At 36.9% G+C, this 20,782-nt stretch overlaps 1 protein-coding gene across 1 annotated transcript in view; it reads right to left on the bottom strand.

Annotated features, from left to right (window-relative positions):
- Positions 1-20,782, bottom strand: part of plxna4 (plexin A4) — a 326,516-nt gene that overhangs the window by 198,370 nt on the left and 107,364 nt on the right. Inside the window, exon 4 of the mRNA XM_028043958.1 lies at positions 930-1,058. Within this exon, the coding sequence (XP_027899759.1) occupies positions 930-1,058 (129 nt within the window). The remainder of the gene's footprint in view (positions 1-929; positions 1,059-20,782) is intronic.

Consider the following 20,782-nt stretch of genomic DNA (forward strand, 5'->3'; position numbering starts at 1 on the left):
CCAGTTCAGCACAAACATAACATTAATTTAGTCAGATTTAGAATAATTGTATACAGGTCAATTCAATCTTATTTCAAAGCCATTTACACTACAAGTTGGACAGTATTTCACAAATGCTGCAATATTTTTATTTTTTTTATCATTCTGATAATGCCTTCATCATATTCATTTGTTAGCTAGGTCGCATTCAAACAAATAGTGCTGTAAAAAAAGTGTTGGGCCCCTTAATTTCTTCAGTTTTTATTTATTTTGCCACACTTAAACGTTTCAGATCATGAAACAAGCTGAAATGTTCTTAATATGATTGCAATTGCTGTGTATTTACCAGGATAGTTGTGCTACCGTATTTGTATTTGTTGGGCTCTGATTGTGTGTAGCGGCCAATGTGATGCCAAAAAGGCCATCCCCACCTATGATCTAATGTAATCAATGTGTTTCTATACGTGTGCCGTCATGTAGAACATCAGACGAAATCCAGTCATTCACAGGAGCCTGCATTAAAGTGACTTTTAGTGGTGCTATTTTGGTGGGTTTTGTCTAGGATAGGTATTCACGGACTGTGTCCATTACACAGAGTGCTGCTATTTTACACCAGATTCATGTCATCAAAGGTACTAAGAGATGGTGTAAATCTGCTCGTGCACACGCCTACATGCACAGTGGGTGCACACACATGTGGAAGAAGACCACTCTCATCTCCCTATAATTTAAAACAACTATCCTCTATAGATCTGCCCTCATAGTCTGCCACTATAAAAAACAGTCACAGCATCTAAACATTTTCCATTCTTATGCCATCCTGTACCAAAATTCTTTTCGGCATACCAAAGATTATTGTACTTTCTTACATAATAAAATGTGAACTGCTGCTTTTAATGAAATAATATGACAGCAAGCGGAGAAAACGTGATTTTTCTTGCGTTTCTGACCTGAGTCTCCGACATGACGTAGAGGTAGTGGTGGTCAGAGGAGAAGGCCATATCTCTCAGGATGGGTCCATTCTCAACAGCTTGAACAGTCTCATACTGAAGGGCACGAGAGGAACCATCTACCCGGATCTGAAAAATCCAAAGCACAAAAAACAAGATTGGTATTTTCAAATTTATTTTTGACATTGTAATTTTATTAGTATCAAACATATATCAGAAAAATAGAAGACAGTTACAAGAACACAAAGAAAATAGAAAATAAATGTTGATTGTATTTTGAAGTCATGTCTGATGGTGTTATTAAGAATGTTTGTTTAGTAGACGCAACCGTACATTTTCCAACACATTATAGCTTTAATTGCTGCACCACAAAAGTACATCTTTCTCGATCATAGTTTGAGTCATTTCAAAGCAATTATGGTAATATGGCATCTGGGCAAGAGTTGTGCTCCATGAATCCCCAGGTAAGATTCCTCAGCAGAAAAGGCATGGAATTGCCACTTTGCACACTGATGTGATAGAAACGGTCCGAGCAGTGCCAGGACATCTGCTTACAAAGCCCGTCTCTCACATGCACACACTCAAACTGTATTCTATTCTAAATCTGCTCCTCTTCCTCTAATTTGGCAGAAAAATGCAGTTCTGACACAAACCTACACAAGCAGCTTTCAGCTCGCTATAGATTAAGCTTGCACATACAGACATACACACTGGTCTCTATGGACATACGGACAAGTGTAAGGCAAGTCTTATTAAAGTTGTAATGACTCTTGGTAGTTCTTTGTGCCCTTCAGTCTAAAGTGTTTGCAGGTAACGGGCACAAACAGGAGATAATTGGACAGGAAGCAGATGGTCGACCAGGCAGGTGAGTCACTTCATGCTTAATTATAATAAGATTATGACAACGACCTCTCTGTATTCCCTCTGCCACCGTTAAACAACAAAAAACCCCAGCTCCTTGAAAGCTGAAGTTTTTAAGAAGGTGGAGCTGTTAATAACCAGGGCATTGCTATTTATAATTTTGAATTTCTCAAAGCTTTATTTTTTTTATTACTTTTGGGATACTCTTACCAACTAATTTCTTTTTTGTTGAAATAGACCATAAGTTTGGGTACTATATGTTTTAAGGAATTGTATATTTTCTTCATATTGGGAGATTGAAATTCCATTATTTAAATTTCACGATTTTCTCTTCCAAAAGATACAAATGCACACAAAGTCTTCTGCTTGTCTGTCTTCCAGCCAAAACTTATTTTGGCTTCACAGAAATAGTCATCTATTATATCATAAACTGAGAAACCATGTGCAGTCTAGGTGCTGCCCAGCCGTTCCCTCAAATATCCAGTTTCACAACATGACATTTCTTAAAACAGCCTCCATCTTTCACCCTGATTTCATTCAGGTCTGCCTTCTTGTTTGTTTCCCAGCCATTCTTCACCTCCTGCCATGCCTCCTGCTCGGAGAAGGTAGTGACCTTGATCACAAAGAACCTCGAGTTCTGTTTTATCAAAGCCTGACACACTTCCACTGGGAGTCATTGTATGGACTGGGGTCAGCTGCACAGAAAAGAACAGAAGGCAGATAGGCAGGGGAAAGAAGAGAAGGAGGCAAGAAGAAAGAAACTATTACAAGAACTAAAGCCAGATTCAGCAGGTGAGGTTATCTAATCTGGCCTATTAGGTGAGTTCATTTTAGGTGCATATGCCTACAGAACACCACATGTGAATGAATGTGCATTCAGTGAAAGATGAGTGTATCATATTACCCCCAGTGCAAATGACCAAGTGCTGAGTTGCATAGAGTTTAAGAGCTGACAGTGTATAGCAGTGGCTGAGTATAGAGTTTTATTGTGTTGGGACAGATTCACAGTCACCAGGGAGCAAAGAGGCTTCAATGGGAAGCTCCTGTATATCATCTCTGGATCTGACCACCAACAAAACAAACAAGCCACCAGGGAGAGCACCGCATGTCCACAAGCATGCAATACTGGTGAGCTAAGTCACATTGGGATTAAAGAGGAGCATGCAAGGGAGAACCACTGATTTGAATTGAAGATGGTCAGACTTTGTCGCAAAACCTGCAGATCATATAAAGTATTATTGACCATTTGACACATTTTACAAAGGCAGCTGTGCCAGCAAAGCTTTTGGCTTTGTCCACAAAAAGTCTTTTGTGGGCAAAGTATGTAGTATGTTTTCTAAAACATGCTACATTATTACATGATACTGTATTGCATTTGGATTTAGCCTCTTCGACAGCCTAAGCTAAAATCCAGTGCAAATAACTTACCTAATTAGTAAACTGAGTCTGCCTGCATGTAGTTTATTCCTTAGAGGTTTGTTAGAGAAGATTAGTTAATAATCTTTCAAGCTTTGCAAATCAAGATTACAGTACAACTACAAACCTACCAGGACTCAGCCATCCATCTATCAGTGTGGCTTAACTAGAGAAACAGCCAAGAAGCCAACAACAAAAGAGTGCCAAGAAAAAGCAGAAGAAGGTGCTCAATTTAGACCAAAAATGAACTTTTTGGTGTATACATGTAATACTATGTGGTTCACATCCTCCTTAACACACCACTATTTCCATTGTGAAACATGGTGATGACACCATCATGCTACCAGCCAGAGCTACAATGAAATTGCTTATATCAAGCGTTTATGTGGTAGAATGTCCCAGTCAAAGTCCAGACCTAAATGTTTCTTAGAAACTATGGCAAAACTTGAAAATTGCTATTCACAAACACTCTTTATTCAGTGCGATTGAGCTTACCTACTTTGTTGAAGAATTCTCAGACATATATATCATTTGTAAAGCTCGCAGGTCTCAAAAAGTCCCAGAGGTGCAGAAAAAGTTGGTTCCACAAATGAGTAATTCAACATTTGTACTGAATACAAATGCATGACACACCACATAAAATCCCAACAAAATACTTTACACAACTTGGTGTAATGTTACAAAATGTGAATACTTTGTAAAGCCCTGTAGATAACACTTTTTCCTGCACAGGAGGTAAAAATGAAATTATCTAGTTTATTATGTCACTACTAATCCTGTACTCATCGTCAGAAACATCAATTATTAATACAGAATGTCTTAATTTCTCATCAGTCAAAAATCATTAAGGCAGCACAGTAGTGCTAGCCAATATTATCTGATTCCTTTTCAACAGTAATAAAGTGGATTAGCTGCTCTATGCTAAATGGATTACAATGCTAATCTGTGCTATCACATTAGCACAACCCAGAGACAATCACTTCCAGGCAGATCTGCTTTTGCCTCAGGGAGGAGCAGCTAAGATGTATACTAACATCTAAAGGTCAAAGAACATGTACCACTCGGGCATTGGGAGACACAGAAAAGATCTCACAGAGACTCCAGCTCTCATCTTTTCTGACTGCTGATTAAAGACAGTAAATGGCTGGGTACTCAGAATTTCCAGTGGCTTTAAGACAATAAAAAGTCGTTCAAATTTTTTCATGTCTGAATCTTAAAATAATTTATCAATAAAAGACATGCACTAGCAATGCTTAAACAAAGTAATGCCTTCTACAAGGGACTAATTTGGACCTGGACTGTGTCCCCTAGTGGAATAGACAGGCTACTACATGCACACACAACATATAAGCAGAAAAGTGAGGTCTGCAGTAATAATGAACAGAAGAAGAAACTGTCCTTTTAAATAAACCACTTGATTGTAGTTTTTAAATCAGTTACATTATTTAAATATGTGAATTTTGGGGGGATTTAATTGTGCATAAAAATACCAACGTGAAGCATAGCTTTAGCAAGGGTACTACTTTATCTCCATTTTAAAATCTGTAGCTCTTGGACATATAAGGATATAAAAGTCTGGACTTGAGTATCCTACACAACATAGATTCTTTAAAACACAGCTTTGTTATTATTAATATTTGTGAATAAGTATAAAAAAATAAAAGCTCAAATGCTATAACTGAACCTGGTCAGTCTAGAGTCCTTTAGAAAATGGAATAATCAAAGACTAAAACTGAACACCAAATAAATTTCTATGTTCATTTTTATAAACATTCAAACCTGAAAAACACTTAAAGCAGATCTCTGACATTTCAAGAGTGAGTATGAGCAATCTACAGAAGATTTGAAAAAGAAACCTCAATCTTGTCAATATTTAGGCTTTGCGTAAAGTTAAATATTTCCACGAAAAGGTTTTGGAAATGTGCAAAAAAGTTGTCTTTTTTTAATTGACCTGAGTGTGTTATAGAAACATCTACTAATGAGATCTAAGATTAAAGAAGTATAGACTATGAAAAACAAAATCCCCTTCAGTGTAAAAATATTTGGCCACAACTGTGTATACAACTAGAAGAAATTAGAAGAATAGTCGAGACCCAGCATCAACTAAGGTTCAAAAGAACAAAACCACAAATGTTCACTTTAAGTTCTTGTAAGTGATGCATCTCTATTGACAGCCAAAATAACTTTAAAAATACATGTTGAAAGTTGTAAACAGACAGTAACTTTGTGCGTCTGATTGAGGTTGGTGATAGACAGTCTAACACTCTGTCCTTGACTGCCATGTCATGGATTTTGAAGCAGCAAAAGGAAGACTTGTCACACAGAGTCGCAGTCTGTTGAGCATGGCACACATACTAACATGGTGTGGCTGGAACACACACCATGACCAAAATGTGGGAAAGGGAAGCCAGAATAAGCTGCTGACTAAAGTATCACTGGTTTGACAAACACAGTGAGGTAAGTGGACTGGAGCAGAATGTCATCCAAAGTCATGGGGCATATTGAGAAACTGGAATTTCACAATATCTAGGTGAGAAATTTCTTTAATCCTCTGAAACAAACTCCTGGGCAAAACCTAAGCTTTTTGCGATTCCTGCAGGTCATAAAAGTTAACTGTTTTTTCTGGTAATTCCAAGAGTTTAAATCATGTTTGAGATTTTAACAATCATTTTCAAGAAGGCGTAATAACCACTCTTAATGCTAATTGTTCTTACCTTAAAGCTGCAGTAGCTGTGCACAAACGGTTATCCACTTAAAGAACTAAATTATAAACACAAACTATATTGTATTTTTATTGTGGTTTTTATGCAATGGGCCAGTGTGAAGTACTGCATAGTACCTCAAGAAACTTTTGTTTAATTTGAAAAAAAAAGTATAAGTGTGGGTTTACTTGCACTTAGACATCTTTACTCTGATAAAACATTCTGCACAACCAATTCCTTTCAGAAGACACCTGACTACAAGATAGTCCATTTATGTCCAATTTAACTGAACTTTTTGAGTTACAGTCGAAATGCAAACTCCCCTTAAAACATGGCGGTGGCAGTATCATATTGCGGGAGTGCTTTACATCAACAGGGATTGGGAAGCTGTCAGAGTTAATGGAAAGAGACTGAAGACAAATACAGGGTAACCCTTGAAGAAAGAGTGTTTAAATCAGTAAAACATGAGACTATCAAATATCAAGTCAGTGCAGACAAATACCAATGTATACCATGTTTTTCAGATTTTTATGTATACGGTTATTGTGTGTAAAACAACAACAACAAAAAAAGATAAATTTACTTCCACTTCACAATACTACTTTGTGCTGTGACAAAATGTTGCAAGGTTCTCTGGGTGTGAATATTTTTGCAGTGCACTATACAATATGGTGGTTATTTAGTGGTTTTGTTTTTAAGGTCACAAGTCTAAACCCATTCTAGATATCAAGTCTTTCAGTCCAGGAACACTGTATACACATGTCAAAGGACTCTGTAACCCAACCTGTCACACATGGTCGGGTTTCCATCCTATCTGTACAGCCAAAGCAGAACGTTAGCAAGTCAACCATGCAAGGCAGGACATGCATTAAAAGCTTAGAAAGACACACCGGCAGATTTACAGAGACAATAGAGAAGAACATTTACTGTAAAAAGAGACGGGTAGAAAAGAAACAACACATCGTCACTAAATCATGCCAATATGTGTCTCCACGCATTGTCCTCACACAGACAGAATAACAATGGTGCCTGTCTGGCTGCCCAAATCTGTTCAGCTCACTGAAACATATGGTACAGTGAAGGGAAGGGGTGTACAAAAGCTGACTGACTTCATCTGCTAATGCCAATCAATGACAGAGCAAACATGTGTCTTATTATACAAGATGTACTGTATGTGGGGGGTAGTAGATTTGACATTAATATATGTGTATCAATGAGGATATGGCACATTAACATTGGGTGTCAGGATAGAGTAACACTGCTCGTACAGCTAATCACATTTCATTCTCTATTCAGTGCCAAGAGTTTAACTGATAAACATAAGTTTTTAATCTGAGAAAAATATGAATAAGGCACAAAATCTGTCCTGAAATTATTACATGGATAATAATTTTCAGGGTTATGTCTCCACTTACATTGTCTCTTGGTGTAATATTTCACATTTAATGGGTATAGCTTTTATCTGGGAGCTATCCAAAAAGACAACACTGTGCTGATGCTTTACCGGTTTCCGTTTTAGGACTTAAATATTCATTCAGCTCATTAAATGTACTTTTAAGATCATCCTTCTTTCCTTCTTCCTTTTCTTTTTACTCAACCCCCACACACTCTCCCTCTCTGTCTCTCTCTGTAGGAGGGTGAAGGAGTAAAAAAAAACCACAGAGTAGAAGTCAACTCATTCTATGCCTTAATTCTCGACTCTGTTTTGTATTTGCAATTAGGCATATCTGCTGCACAGCAGGATTTTAATTAACGTTTTTCTCCTGATGAGTGCCCTATGAGGAAGGTGCTTTGTTGGTGCAAATCAAGGAAATGTCATTGTTAGCAGGGAACTACAGAGATTCATATTGTCACTTTCTCTAAGCTGTGTAAGAATATGACCTCCTCAATGGCCTGCCTGTTGAGTTGGGATTTACTGAGAATACTTGTCATTTTTTTTCCTCACAAGTAAAATAAAAGTAAGGAAAAGAAACCCAAAATCTACTAAAGTTGAATAAAGAATAATTTGTGGTTTAAACCACAAATGTGCACACACCAAATTAAAAGACAACACCATCTAAAATTACAATCAAAACAAACTTATGTTTTCAGTTATATCTCAATAGTGACTGAAAAATTTGTCATTCTTTTTTTATTGCCTTCAAAATCAGAAGTACATAAACAGAATTTATATACGTGTATCTGTCATGGCTTTGGAAACCTCTCATAGGTTAATTGACACATTTGAGTTAATTACTGTTTGGGTACTTTTTTAGGTGAAGTTGTATTTTTTGTGCCAAGATGGATATTATTATCAACAGTTAAAGTTAGACTGATTTTTTTTTTTCTACTACGCTATGAATTTCCGGTATAGCATCACAGTGAGTTCAAGAACACAACCAAAAGGAATCACTTCAACAAATGTTTCGAAAGGAGGTAGGGAAAGTCCAGAAAAAAAACAAACAAACAAAAAAATAGAATATCTGTGGGGTGTCTTGATAAGGGCTGTGGAAAAGTTCACAGCTTGACCAGTTTTAAAAATGTTTGAAATGCAGAATGACCAAATATCCACAAGTCAAAATGTAATGTCAAGACTGAAAGCTGTAGTTGAGTTGAAGCTAATTAAACTAAGTTATTTTCAAAGTATGAATATTTATACAGCCAGGTTATTGCACATTATTCTTTTCTTTTTACATTTTCCTTAAAAGTTTTCAAATGATTTATTTTACATCACAAATATCTGTCAATTTGAAAAGGGCTCTATACACTGTTGAGAACCACTGTAAATGTGAATTCCTCTTTCTGCTGGAACCAATACAATGAACATTTATCACAGGTACCACCATAATCTTATTCTATCAGACAGCCCTGTGATTGGACCCCTGGCTCAGTGACTGGCCATTGTGGCATTAAAGGTGTGCTGCCCATTAGCCTGCAGCTCCAAGCAACCTACTAATAAAATCTTATCCCCTGCTGAGAGATGAACAGAAAAAGCATCGAGAGAGGAGAAGGACAAGAATGTTATTGTGAAAGATGATGGTGTTGATCGTGGAAAAGGGACAAGTGTCTGGAGACTTCCTAGCTCATTTCTCCCCCCTGTACTGCTTTCCTTCTTCAATCTCCCCCATGGCTCTAAAGCATGAGTGACAGGTCTCCCCGCTATGATTGCCGTCACTGCTGATCTGCCTTAGAGCAGTGTGACCAAGTGGGAGGTTTGGGGAGCAAACAGCGCAACTTTTGTTATTCATGTCCTTTAAACAGTTATCTTGCTCTGTCTCCCAGTCACATCATTTGGGTTGGTTTGAAATAGCTGTAGGCTTAAAGCCAGTTCAATCTAGAGAACATCTGTGACCTGTGGACTGCGAGCTGTCAGCTGTCACTATCGTTGACTTTTTCATCTTGTGTTATGAGAGGAACCTTTGTTTCTTTTGTTAACTTACTAATATTGTTTCCTCTGTTGCATCTTAAATAATATATTTACCTACCAGTCTCTCAAGTGAGCATACACATTCATGCCAAACTTTTCTCAATTCTTGGCATGAATGTCAGAAATTCATGCCAAAATTTGAATTTTTGACATGAAACTCTCTTCTGTACAAATATTTTCAAATTAAATTCTCTGGAACTTGTTGATGTAAAGGTAGAGTCCAAATTCTCTATGCAGTTGTCAGAAGCTCCTCCATCTTCTGTTTTATTCCCCTCCCATTCACCTTTTCATTTCTCAAAGTGCTGCTTTATATTTCAGTCCATGGATTTTTCACTTTTATAATTCTCCCTTGTCACATACGGTACTCCATTATTTTCTTTTTGTATCATCTCATTAGAGCCGCGGGACAGCATTTGAGGCGACAGGCAAAGATCTCCTGACAGAGCCTAGTTATTGCTGACAAATACCTTACTTGCCTGAGTAAAAACGCTCACATGTCTCCTACCAATTATTTTTGTAATGTTTGTACTTTGTTATCAAATGTTTTCACAATGATAAAAGCTCCTGCTTTAGTAAGTCCCACAGCAGCAAAGACTGGGCCTCAAAGACCCACAGAGGAAGCAGCAGCATAATGTGAGGGAATAGCACCACCTGTGTCTCTATTAGTGCTGCAACCTGGTGTCAGACATACATAGTGGAGGGTACCCCATTATATTTAGTGACCTGGGGCACTTATGAGCCACAGTTTAATGGAGTCAACATGCTCCCAAGTGCAGGGAGGGCACCAAATGAGGCAATCACATCAAGCTTTTCAAGGCAGAGTCTGAGTGGTGGAGTCAGTACATCATGCGGTTCAATGTGATTTCAGTAGGGACAGCACTGTATGGATGGACATACAGCAAACCTAGTCAAAAATATTTAATAAAAAAAGGTTTACTTCATGTGTGTAATGTGCAGACATGCCAGTTTTACCTTATCTGTAGTATTAAATCATTTGATTCATCATTCGTCAGGGCTTCACATCTTGACTACACGTTTATTGTAGACAAAGATATTTCAAAACAGGAGAACATATTTTTCTAAAAAAGTGCTGGAACCTTGTTTCAGCCAGCTCACCAGCAGTGCACAGCATTACTCTATTCATCATAATGCCAGAGTAAAGTCTGATCACTTTGACTTTCAGTTTTTAAAATACTTTGATATACCTTGAAACAAAAACTCAGCATTATTAATGGTTCATTTAGAAAGACTTCCCATGTGTTGCTACAAAATTAAATGGTCCCAAATCGTTACAACTGCTTTACATCTTATTTTAAATATATGTTTTGAATATTTGTCTACAATCGCTAGTTGCAGTACACAACTTGATCTTTTGCCTAAAATGTCAGAAGACTGCTTCCTAAATTCATGCCTACTTCTTTCGTCCAACTGGAATGCGGCCTGTGGATGCAGGAGCCTGCCAGTCAATATTTCAGCCCAAAATGCAGTGAGCATATGTGCAGGGAGGCATATTTGGGGAGACTATGTTGCACAAGCAGAGGAAGTAGAAAAGACTTTTCCTACTGCTCAATGTAACAAATACCTACTGCTATCATTCATATGCACAGCAGACCTCTGAGGTCAACTACTTCTAAAAGGTACAAAAGGCCTTCAAAACTATTTTTAGTTCTCCAAGTCTCTCCTCTTTAAATGTCAATCGCCAATTTACCCGACCCGCCATGGAAATATGCGTTGGATGTGTTCAAAAACCTTAGATCAATATTACACAAACAGCGTATACAGTTCTCTTAGGGGGCCTTAGAAGAATATGAGCTCTTCAAATAAGGGTCCACTGAAAGACTTTGATCAACACTCATTAGGTCACTCCCAAACACCCCACTGTGACCTTTATCCATCAGTATGCAAGGTGCATAATAGACTGCACTTCACGAGACCATCTGCTTCTATAAAAATCAATCAGCAGCATGTCTAACCTCAGTAGTTAAGAAGAGAAATGTCTCCACAAAGATGTCTGGGCCTGATAATGGTCTAATGACAGACTCTGATCAACTTCGCTCAAAGTGGAGGGACACCTGAGAACTTTGTTTTGCTCTTTTAAAAAGTCTACGTTTGTTTTACAGGTTTGTTCCTCATTTATTGATCATCATTCTATCTCAATTTCTCATGTCAATGCTCATTCTCAGCTTTTTTTTTTTAAATCAGCAAAAGGAACAGTTCATTGACTTGAAGACAGAGACTGGTATTCTGGGAGATGAGGACCAAGAACTCAATTTTACACTAATCCAAGTAAAACAATAAATAAATAAAAGACATAAAAGGAAAATAGTTCTACAACAAATGTGGAAACTAAAGTTGAGTTAAAAAGTAAGATGCAACAGAAGCGTCTGTGTGTGCATCAGAGTGTCTGAGCAGGTGTGTGAATAATAGATGGGGAGTTGAAAGCCAGACGATGTCTGGGAACAGACATAACTCTGGATCTCCTTACCAAACACTGCCATCAGGAAAAAAAACTCAGCAGACATACAAATACTCTCCCACACATACACACTCTTATGTAAAAACATAACATATGCAATCTGTCCCATGCACACAAACAACTACTTTGCGCCATTTCGTGCAGTGTTTTTTTCTTCCCCAACACAACACATTCACTGTTTGGATCTGGTATAATCACTGAGTCAGGTAATATGATCCAGGAATGGGAGTTTTAGGTCTTTGAGAAAAATGAGAACACTTTTTTTTTTTTTTTATGAGAAATTGTATTCTGCTTGTGCGGTGACGACAGATAAGAATAAAAGTAGCACACATGCACATATTAAATCTTTGGATCACTGACTCCAGCTGAAGACCACACATACATGAATTTATAAATTATCAATGGGCTTACTCTCTCAGAGCAGTGTGTGTGTGGTTGTGTGTTGTGTGCTCATATATGTCTAGAAAACATTCATTGCCTACCCTTCAGTTTTGTGTTTTGGTGATTTATGAGGATCTTTCCCAGGTATCTAATTAAATATGGAATCACCTCAGAACCAATTCCTCAGAGAAAAGCAGGTGTGAATCTCTCAGATCCCTACATACGCTCTGTGCATTTGTCCATTTGTAAGTTCCTTTCTTTTATCAAAAGGTGCTTCTTTTTTTATATTTCATCTTTCTTCTGCCTTTATTCATTTACCAAATAGACTGGCACATCCCATCTATTATACCTCCTTTCTGCTGAAGGGAAAAATTGCATTGCTCATGTAACATAGAGAGGGGGAGACAGAGAGGCACAGATAAATTGAAGAACAAGGAGAGTAGATGGGGACTTTGGGTAATGCTTCTCAAATACTACAGAGCTATGTCTTGACTTTATTTTAGGGCTATCAGAGTAAAGCCGGCTTAGTACAAAAATATATGTATAATATATATATATAATATATATATATTTCTGATTTTTACTGGCAAATATTTCTTTTCCTTCATCTCCACAAATATCTCCACATAAAATACAACTAGGTGCGTTTTTGTAAGTTAACAAACTTAACTGGAAACCACTTATCTGAATGTACAGTGTATGATTTAAGCAAAAATGACAAACTCACAAAAGCTTTTTCCTCTCAAGATCCAAAAAATAATATTCCTATAAAACATGGATGTAACTAGAAATCTAAAATAAAATCCAACTTTCTACAGTGAAATTTTGACATTTATTTGAGATCTATAAATATTTAAACAGACTTTAGACTTCTACAGCATTCTCCTAGAAAATGCTGTTATATAAAATAAACTGCCTAGAAAGAGAAAAGGTCAAAAGTAAAAACAATCACATTACATTTTTTCACAAATTTTTTTCCTCATTCAAATCACCCACCTCCCTCAGAGGCCAACACATTTATCATAGTTTATAAAACAATTCGATTTCCATGTCGGCCCATATGGAGAGCCATACCTCCCCATAAACGATGTTTGCCACTATAGAATGTATTCTTTTGTTCCACTGTTTTTAAAACTAACCAGGAAATATACATGAACTATTTATGTTTGTTACTAATGTTTGTGGGGTTTTTTTACTGAAGAGCTTGCTTAGATTTGAAATGCAATATATACTTAGTCTTAAAGTAGTTAAGCAAATAACTGTGTACAAATAGCTTCTTCTCTCAATCATTTTCAAACATGTTTTCTCTATTATACCAATGAAGACATCCTGATATCAGCTCCTTTTCACTGCCTCTGTGGGAGCTTTTCTAAAATTAGCTCTGATCTATCAAGGGAGCACATTAGAGTTTCACGCCCATGCATTATGCGATAGCATAAAAGCAGGGTATTCTGCATGATAATGGAGGCTTCACAGTGGGAGTTAAATAACTTTATCCAATAAATAAATTAGGGTGTTGTTTCAGGATGGTTGGTTATCATCAAGACAAAGGGAACTGATGAAAATCATGTAAGCATTTTAACAAAATTAATGTTACCATTACAATTATCTTTGTACTTGGGGGACACACAAAATGGAAACAAACAAATTAGGTACTGAACTATGAAACATAATGGAAATATAAAATTCATGCAGATTGCTGGCTGGATCAAACTAAGACTACTTTAAGAATACGTTGTTTGTTACAAGTCAAGTCAGGGCAAAAGTTGCACTGAAGGTGAAAGTATGGTTAGATTTTAAAACAGTAACCCATTCAAGAGTGTGGTAAGACAACAAACTTATGAAGATATAGTGCTGACAAGCCGGGCAAGCTGAGCAATAATCAGAGAAGCAACCAATAAGCCAATAGTAACTCTAGAGGAGCTGCAGAAATCTACAGCTCTGTTGGCAAGACAACTATTAGTCAGGCACTCCACAAATCTGACCTGGAAGAGTGTCAAAAAGAAAGCTGTTAAAAGAAAAGGATAAGGGGTCCCATGTGATATTTTACACACTCCACAAAAGAGAGAAAGAAAACATGTGGCAGATGCTGTTGTTGACGATTGAGGCCAAAACTGAACTCTTTGGGATTTCTGCAAAAACAATGCATTTCACCATAAGGACACAATCCTCACAATAGTGGTAGCATCATGCTGTGGAATGCTTTGTTTTTTAAAACAAAAATGTTACTTTTATTTAGCAAATATATGCTGCTTTGTATAAGTTTATTACATAAGATCCCTATGAAATACATTGTAAGAGGATAGGTGCACGTCTGCACCTCCCTATATAACTTTTTGGTAGTGTCACTCAAATATATTTAATAACAGCCATTCTTTGAAAATTCTGATCCTATGGCTCTTGTTTGCACTTTGTCCTACTCTGCCATCTTCGTCAACATAATTTCTTCCTGTCCAACTATCCTGTCCTTTCAAGATGTGGCATAGCAAAATATGACACAAAAAGAGACAATCTGTGTGCTACTGTGACATCAGAGCAAGCCTGAATGACAGAAGGAAAAACTGAGACAAAGAAAAGAAACAGAGAGGAACTGAGACACATCACATGCAAAATGTTAGATAAAGATGGCTGTAAGCTGCACTAAAACTTGAAGGCAGATAAAAGTTAATTCTTTCCCAGGGAGAGACAGCGTGAGAGAGGAATCTAAGAGGATATTTGCTGAATGGGACCTGTCAGCTTGCATTGCACAGAAATCCTCTTATGCCTCAAAATTTCAATTAGGTTGGGAAGCGATTCGGTGTGGTGCGCTTCTCTCATTTTGCACAGGAAGTACAAGGTGCACAAGGTAGGATTTGTCACAGCGGAGACAGGTCTCCTCCACCAACATTATGATTCAAAGGACGAACGCGAGCAAGTGCGCGCACACAGACACAAACTAGAGGAGCTCCCCCCTCCAAATGCCTAAACCATTTCAAGTGACAACAGTGGTACACTTGATACTACTTCAGTGCTCAGTGAGCAGTGTTGCAATTGAGTTTGTTCCACTGAGTAGGGTCTGAAATTTCAACTCCACAGGTTTGTGTTGGTCTTCTGTCATCTGTATGACAGCCACAATTACACTATGCGCCAACCTCTTCAAAAGACAGCAACTCACAGTAATTACAATACTGAAAGTAACAGTTAATGTTCATGGTTTGCTTTTGTTTAATTCTTCCCTTGCTGCTTCACTTTCATTTCACTTTATTTTCGCCCTTAAAGTTGTACATCAGCTAAAAATTACACATTCAAAAAGAAATCCACTTGTAGCTTTAAAAATGTTTACTGAAGAATCAAAAGGCTTGTTAATTGACTGAAAAGCAGTAGAATTAATATAAACGTAAGTTATAGGGATAAGGAGCTGTTTTATGCTAAAAACAATGTTGAGCTCTTATCCCAAAATGATACTTTCAGAGATTACAGAATGGATTCTCTCAATTAGACTAATAAGTCTAATTTCAATATTTTAGATGAATGGGATGGGGTCAAAAGTCACATGATTTCTTTCCATTACAAAATAAAACGTGAGATACCATCCATAACAGCATGAACACATAGCTTAAAGTTACCATCGGTCCCTATCAGCCACAAAATAACCAGAATTGGTTTACTTTAACTTTTTTAGTTATTCAATTAATGCAGAAAGTTTGGAAATCATATCTTCTTTGTTGAAGTGAAAAAGCATGTTTGTAACTTGGAAAGGTTTTGGCAAACTGTTTCATTAGTCACAACACAAAAGCGGCTATAATCCCAGGTCCAATCCAAAAACACTGTTAAATCTCCTCAAGCTAAAAAGAGAACCTCATCAACCTCCTTTTTTGTTGCTCAACAATAGCACTCAATTTACATCAATTTTCCAGACAATTCACTTTCTGTATATTTTTAAGGCTCTTCTTAGGAGTGCTTCTGTAATATTTTGTTTATTTTACTTTATTTTATACCTCAACGTTTTTTGACAGTACGTGTCTTTCATGCTGTCATGAATCCTGGGCAGATGAGATTAATCTCCATACAATTACTTCAGCTAAATAAAGTCCTTATTACTTTACTACAGAGAGAAGTACTGCAATTTAAAAAATTTCACATGACAGTATGGTGGGAATGATTTGGATAAGTAACAGAAAAACTCTACAAATTCAACTATTTTTGCTTTGGCCATTCACTTTTTTGTGACTATATTTTCATTTATTCTAAAATGTGTGATAACACTTTTGTTCAACAATAGTCAAAAAGCAAAAGATATATAATAAGTTTTATAAATTTCCCACTGAAGAAAAAAGTTGCAGTAAGTTGATATCACAGTTGGAAACATGCTGTAAATAGTGATACCATTGAAGTCCTATCAATAACTATTATAGCAAAACATGAACCCAGAATGGGATGTCAGCTATATTTCCTCGGCTATTTGGCAATTTGGAAAACTTAATCTAACTTGATGCTTCTTATTTTTGCTTTTTCTGTGTAATGGTTTGATATAAGGTAGGTTGTTTAAACCACCTTTTAAGTCACTAATTCCTTCACTAAGCCAAATAAGCTCGCCAATTTATGTCAATAGATTCAAAACTCATCCTTCCATCATTCCTAAATTGTTTCTTCTTTGCATGCCTGTCCCATCTTTGCCTTCTTCTTCTTTCTTCCCCTAAACTTTATTCTGTCGTTCTGTTCTTTCACCTTTCCCCTCTCTTTCTATTCCCAGCATCCCAGCGGGCTTTCATCTTCCCCAGGTTAGATTACTGTAAAGCACTGTCTGTCTGCCAGCATTCCTGAAAGCTTTTCATCTCTGCTCTGATTCATCCAGGGAGGCAGAGGGAGAATAGAGGAGAGGTTGAGGGGAATGGAGAGTGAGAGTCATGCAGAGGATGCTTTTGGAGACAAAAGGACATAGACACGGAGGGGAAAAGGCAGGCCTGTCTTGTGCTATGGATTTCAGAGCCTTTAGTGGTTAACCTGCACTGCAATGGGCTGATGGGAAATTTCCCAGTTGGTCTCTTGGCTGTCTGTGAAACGCCCACGCAGAGCTGAGAGCACACCTCACTGGGGACGCACAAATATGCTCACATGGACACATGCTGGTTGAAGAAACACAAAAAGAATATCTACACACAAATACACAAAACTGTAATCTGTAATATAAACAACAAAGTAAAAGAGACCAAAAAAATAACTACATTTTTGGTCAAAAATAATTCTTTTTCATAGCAGCAGCCCAAAAAACCCAAAGTTTAGAAATTGAATCTATTCTACCTTTTCCCCTTATGTTTGAAAACCAGAAGCTCTAATAGCATTAACCTGGAGAGATGTGTATGGTGGATCTGAGTCAGTTAGGCAACACAGATCTCAAAAGTGCTCTGAAATCTATTCAGCCTTTAAGAGAAAAAAGTAAAACATGCAAAGGGAACTGAATATATCCCAGTGTGTGTACAAGTGTGTTTCTGCCCACATACTGTACATGCATTGGTAGCTTACAAACAGCAGCACAAGTTAAATTACTGAATCCCAGCATCTCTTTACTGCTCTGCTGCATTGTTGGTGTGTGTACGTGTGTGTTTTTTTTTTGTGTGTTTGTTTGTTTGTTCATTTATACTGTGTCTGTGCATTCATCTTAGAGACAACAGCTGTGGAAATGAGGGGACTGTGTCAGTGGGTGAGTATCCAGCCGTAAATACATAAATGCCTTTGCAAAAAAGAGCAACATGACCAAGGTTTGGTTACCATAATGACTGCATGTACAACACTGTGCAGGCATCGTCTATTTAACATTATGTTATCTGATTGATACATTTAAGTAGAGCTGACAAAACTGACTACCAGGGTAGAAAAGAGTAATTTTTCATTGGAACCTCTTCATGGAGTTTCCTTTGTAAGACCGGTGAAAATTCTAACTGGTTGAATGTTTTTTACTTTGCATAATTCATTCAAATCAGTTCAAAAATGATGCAGCTTTTATCTTTGTTAACATTAACTGAAATAGATTTTCAAACACTGATGTCTCCTTACAACCATGCGTAGACAAAATATATATGAATTATTCCAAGTTATTTTTGACGTTTTACAAAATGGTGACTTTTCTGAGGCATGTGTAAAAACGTCCTCAAGAGCAATGGATCAAGCTCTGCTGCATGCGATTAATGCTCCTTTGAGCTACTTTTCTTGGCCATTAATTTTATAGTCCTTAAAGCTACAAACCCCCTTTACTTTGAAATTATTTATATTCAGCTTCATAGTGAAAATGCTGTGAAATAATTACAAGTTTATGACTAGAAAACAACGTTTAATTAAAACTTCACAATATAACAAATAACAAATATTGTCATCACAATTTTCACCAAGGGAATCACAATTATGATTTTTGTGGGATCATACTGTCCTAGTTTTAATCACAAGCAGAACTGTCTTTTCCTCTCCCCTTCTATTGCCTTCAAAGTGAAAGAACAGCACAAGTTTCATGTCAGTAAAATCCTTTTAAAATGTGTCCCATTGACTTTTCAGTGACTCTACATAAGTTTTGAGGCGTAAATTATATGACAGTGGAAGTTTCATTACTTTCTTTCTGTCACATGATCCCTTCTGACACTGATCTCTTCAAATGTTTTGCTAAAACGTTTTGCTAAAATAGGTACTGTGGACCATCTGGATCCATTAATGTCCCTGAAGGAAAATGTGACTTTACAGTACAGGTAGGTTAAATACCCTTTTGCCATTATGTTTAATATTGTGATTTTGTACAATATTTTTTTGCTGTCATTTATATGAACATTTATTTTATCTGCTTTGGTATTCCCATTTTTGCAAATTATAAACAGTGACAAAGTCCTATCTTTGAAAGGTATCTAATTTTATCGCTCACAACCTAGAAAATACATGTTTCTGCTCAATTTTTAGTTTATGAATGGCAGATAAGCATTTCTATTGCATGGCAGCTTTTTTATATTAGACCTACATTAATTGTACCAGGGAATTATGGGATTTTTTTCTATTTATTCAACAACCATTGTCATTTTGTTGCATCATTCCCTCACTTCATCCAAATTCATCTAATTGAATTGCTTTTAAGCAGAGAATGTATGACCATGTATTTTTAATGTGTCAGGTCACTGGTTTTGTATCAAGTTCATTATTATATCAGCTACAAACCAGTCCTGTAAATCAACAGCAGGCAAGTTAGCTTTGCCTTAAAAGACAACCAGTTAACTAATTACACCTTGTTCCATAAAAATGGCCATTGACCCTTTTAATTAAGTATAGATAATGACAGCTGAGCATTTGAGAATACTGCCCTAAATTACTTTGTCTATTTTATTTTTTTGACTGTATATTTTGGACTGGAACGATTTGGCTTCTCAGATCTCTGGTGTGTTATTTTTATTTAGCAGTAAAAAGTAAAGTAGAAGAAAAACTGTACAAATTGCCTTTTGGGAAGTTTTTAAAAATGACTTTTGAATTATGCCACAAGTGGAGAAGGTTGTCCTCTTCCATGCCTTCACCACATGGTTGCAGACTCCTTCAGACGGTCACATTGTCACTTACAAAGTCTGGGTCCTTCCACTATGATGGGGCTCTGTGATGATACAGTACTCTGAAGTATTAGGGGCATCCCTGCATGTGATATTTATGAACCTGCCATTCTTATGGCTCTACTCACAACTCCCACTCCCTTTAATCTTAACTGCTGTCATCTACTGTCACTGCCTTATGTCTGTGGCCTTGGCTAACTGCCAACTGACACACAAGGGGGTGTGTGTGTAAGTGTGCGCAAACACGTGAGTATGAAGTAATTGTTTGTTGTTGCAGAATATGTCAAATGAAGGGCAGTGACAGAAAAACAGCTATTTAATAATTATGATTATAGTAATTAACTCCAAACTATGTGTTTACACACAGACAAAAATGTTAATGCTAAATTATCACCTATCCAATATAATCCTACAATAAAAGGGCCAACATAAATAATTTGGCAATGAAATAAAGGGAGATGAGTAATTACTGTAAGAAAAAAATATATTTCATCTCTTTAGTCTTTGGCAGAAACTACAAATCCCACACAGAAAATGAATATTATAAATAATGAATACATTAACATCTGAATCATGCTAATTCTGATCATTAAAGCTTCAAGTGTGTAGTGCTTATTGTCCTAAATTAGCTGCAGCTTTCACAGTCCACACCCGCTTATGTATGGATTCCAAGATCACCCAAGGCAGATGAGAATCCTCTCTGAATAAATCAAGTCATCTACAGCCTTGCAATTGAAATAGTTCATTATAGCATCTGAAAACAGCTACAGAATTCTGCATTCAACATCATAGATACTTGTACAGAAACAAAAGCCGAACCGCGTTTATCGCTAAAGCTTTCCACAAAAACCGTTAAATCGTCAGGCTCTGTAAAAAGCTCATTGTTTCCCTAGACTTAATGTGAAACTGCTGTGATCAGCTGAGTAATTATGAACATGAATACACAATTATTGTGGAAGCCACAAGAGCACACGCAAATTTTTAGTATCGTGACAACATACAATTATGTTAGAAGTTATATAAAGGGAGTCTGATAATAGAAAGTACCATGTAAAATTTCT

The sequence above is a fragment of the Xiphophorus couchianus genome, chromosome 17 (assembly GCF_001444195.1).
Source record: "Xiphophorus couchianus chromosome 17, X_couchianus-1.0, whole genome shotgun sequence".
Taxonomy (NCBI): Eukaryota; Metazoa; Chordata; class Actinopteri; order Cyprinodontiformes; family Poeciliidae; genus Xiphophorus; species Xiphophorus couchianus.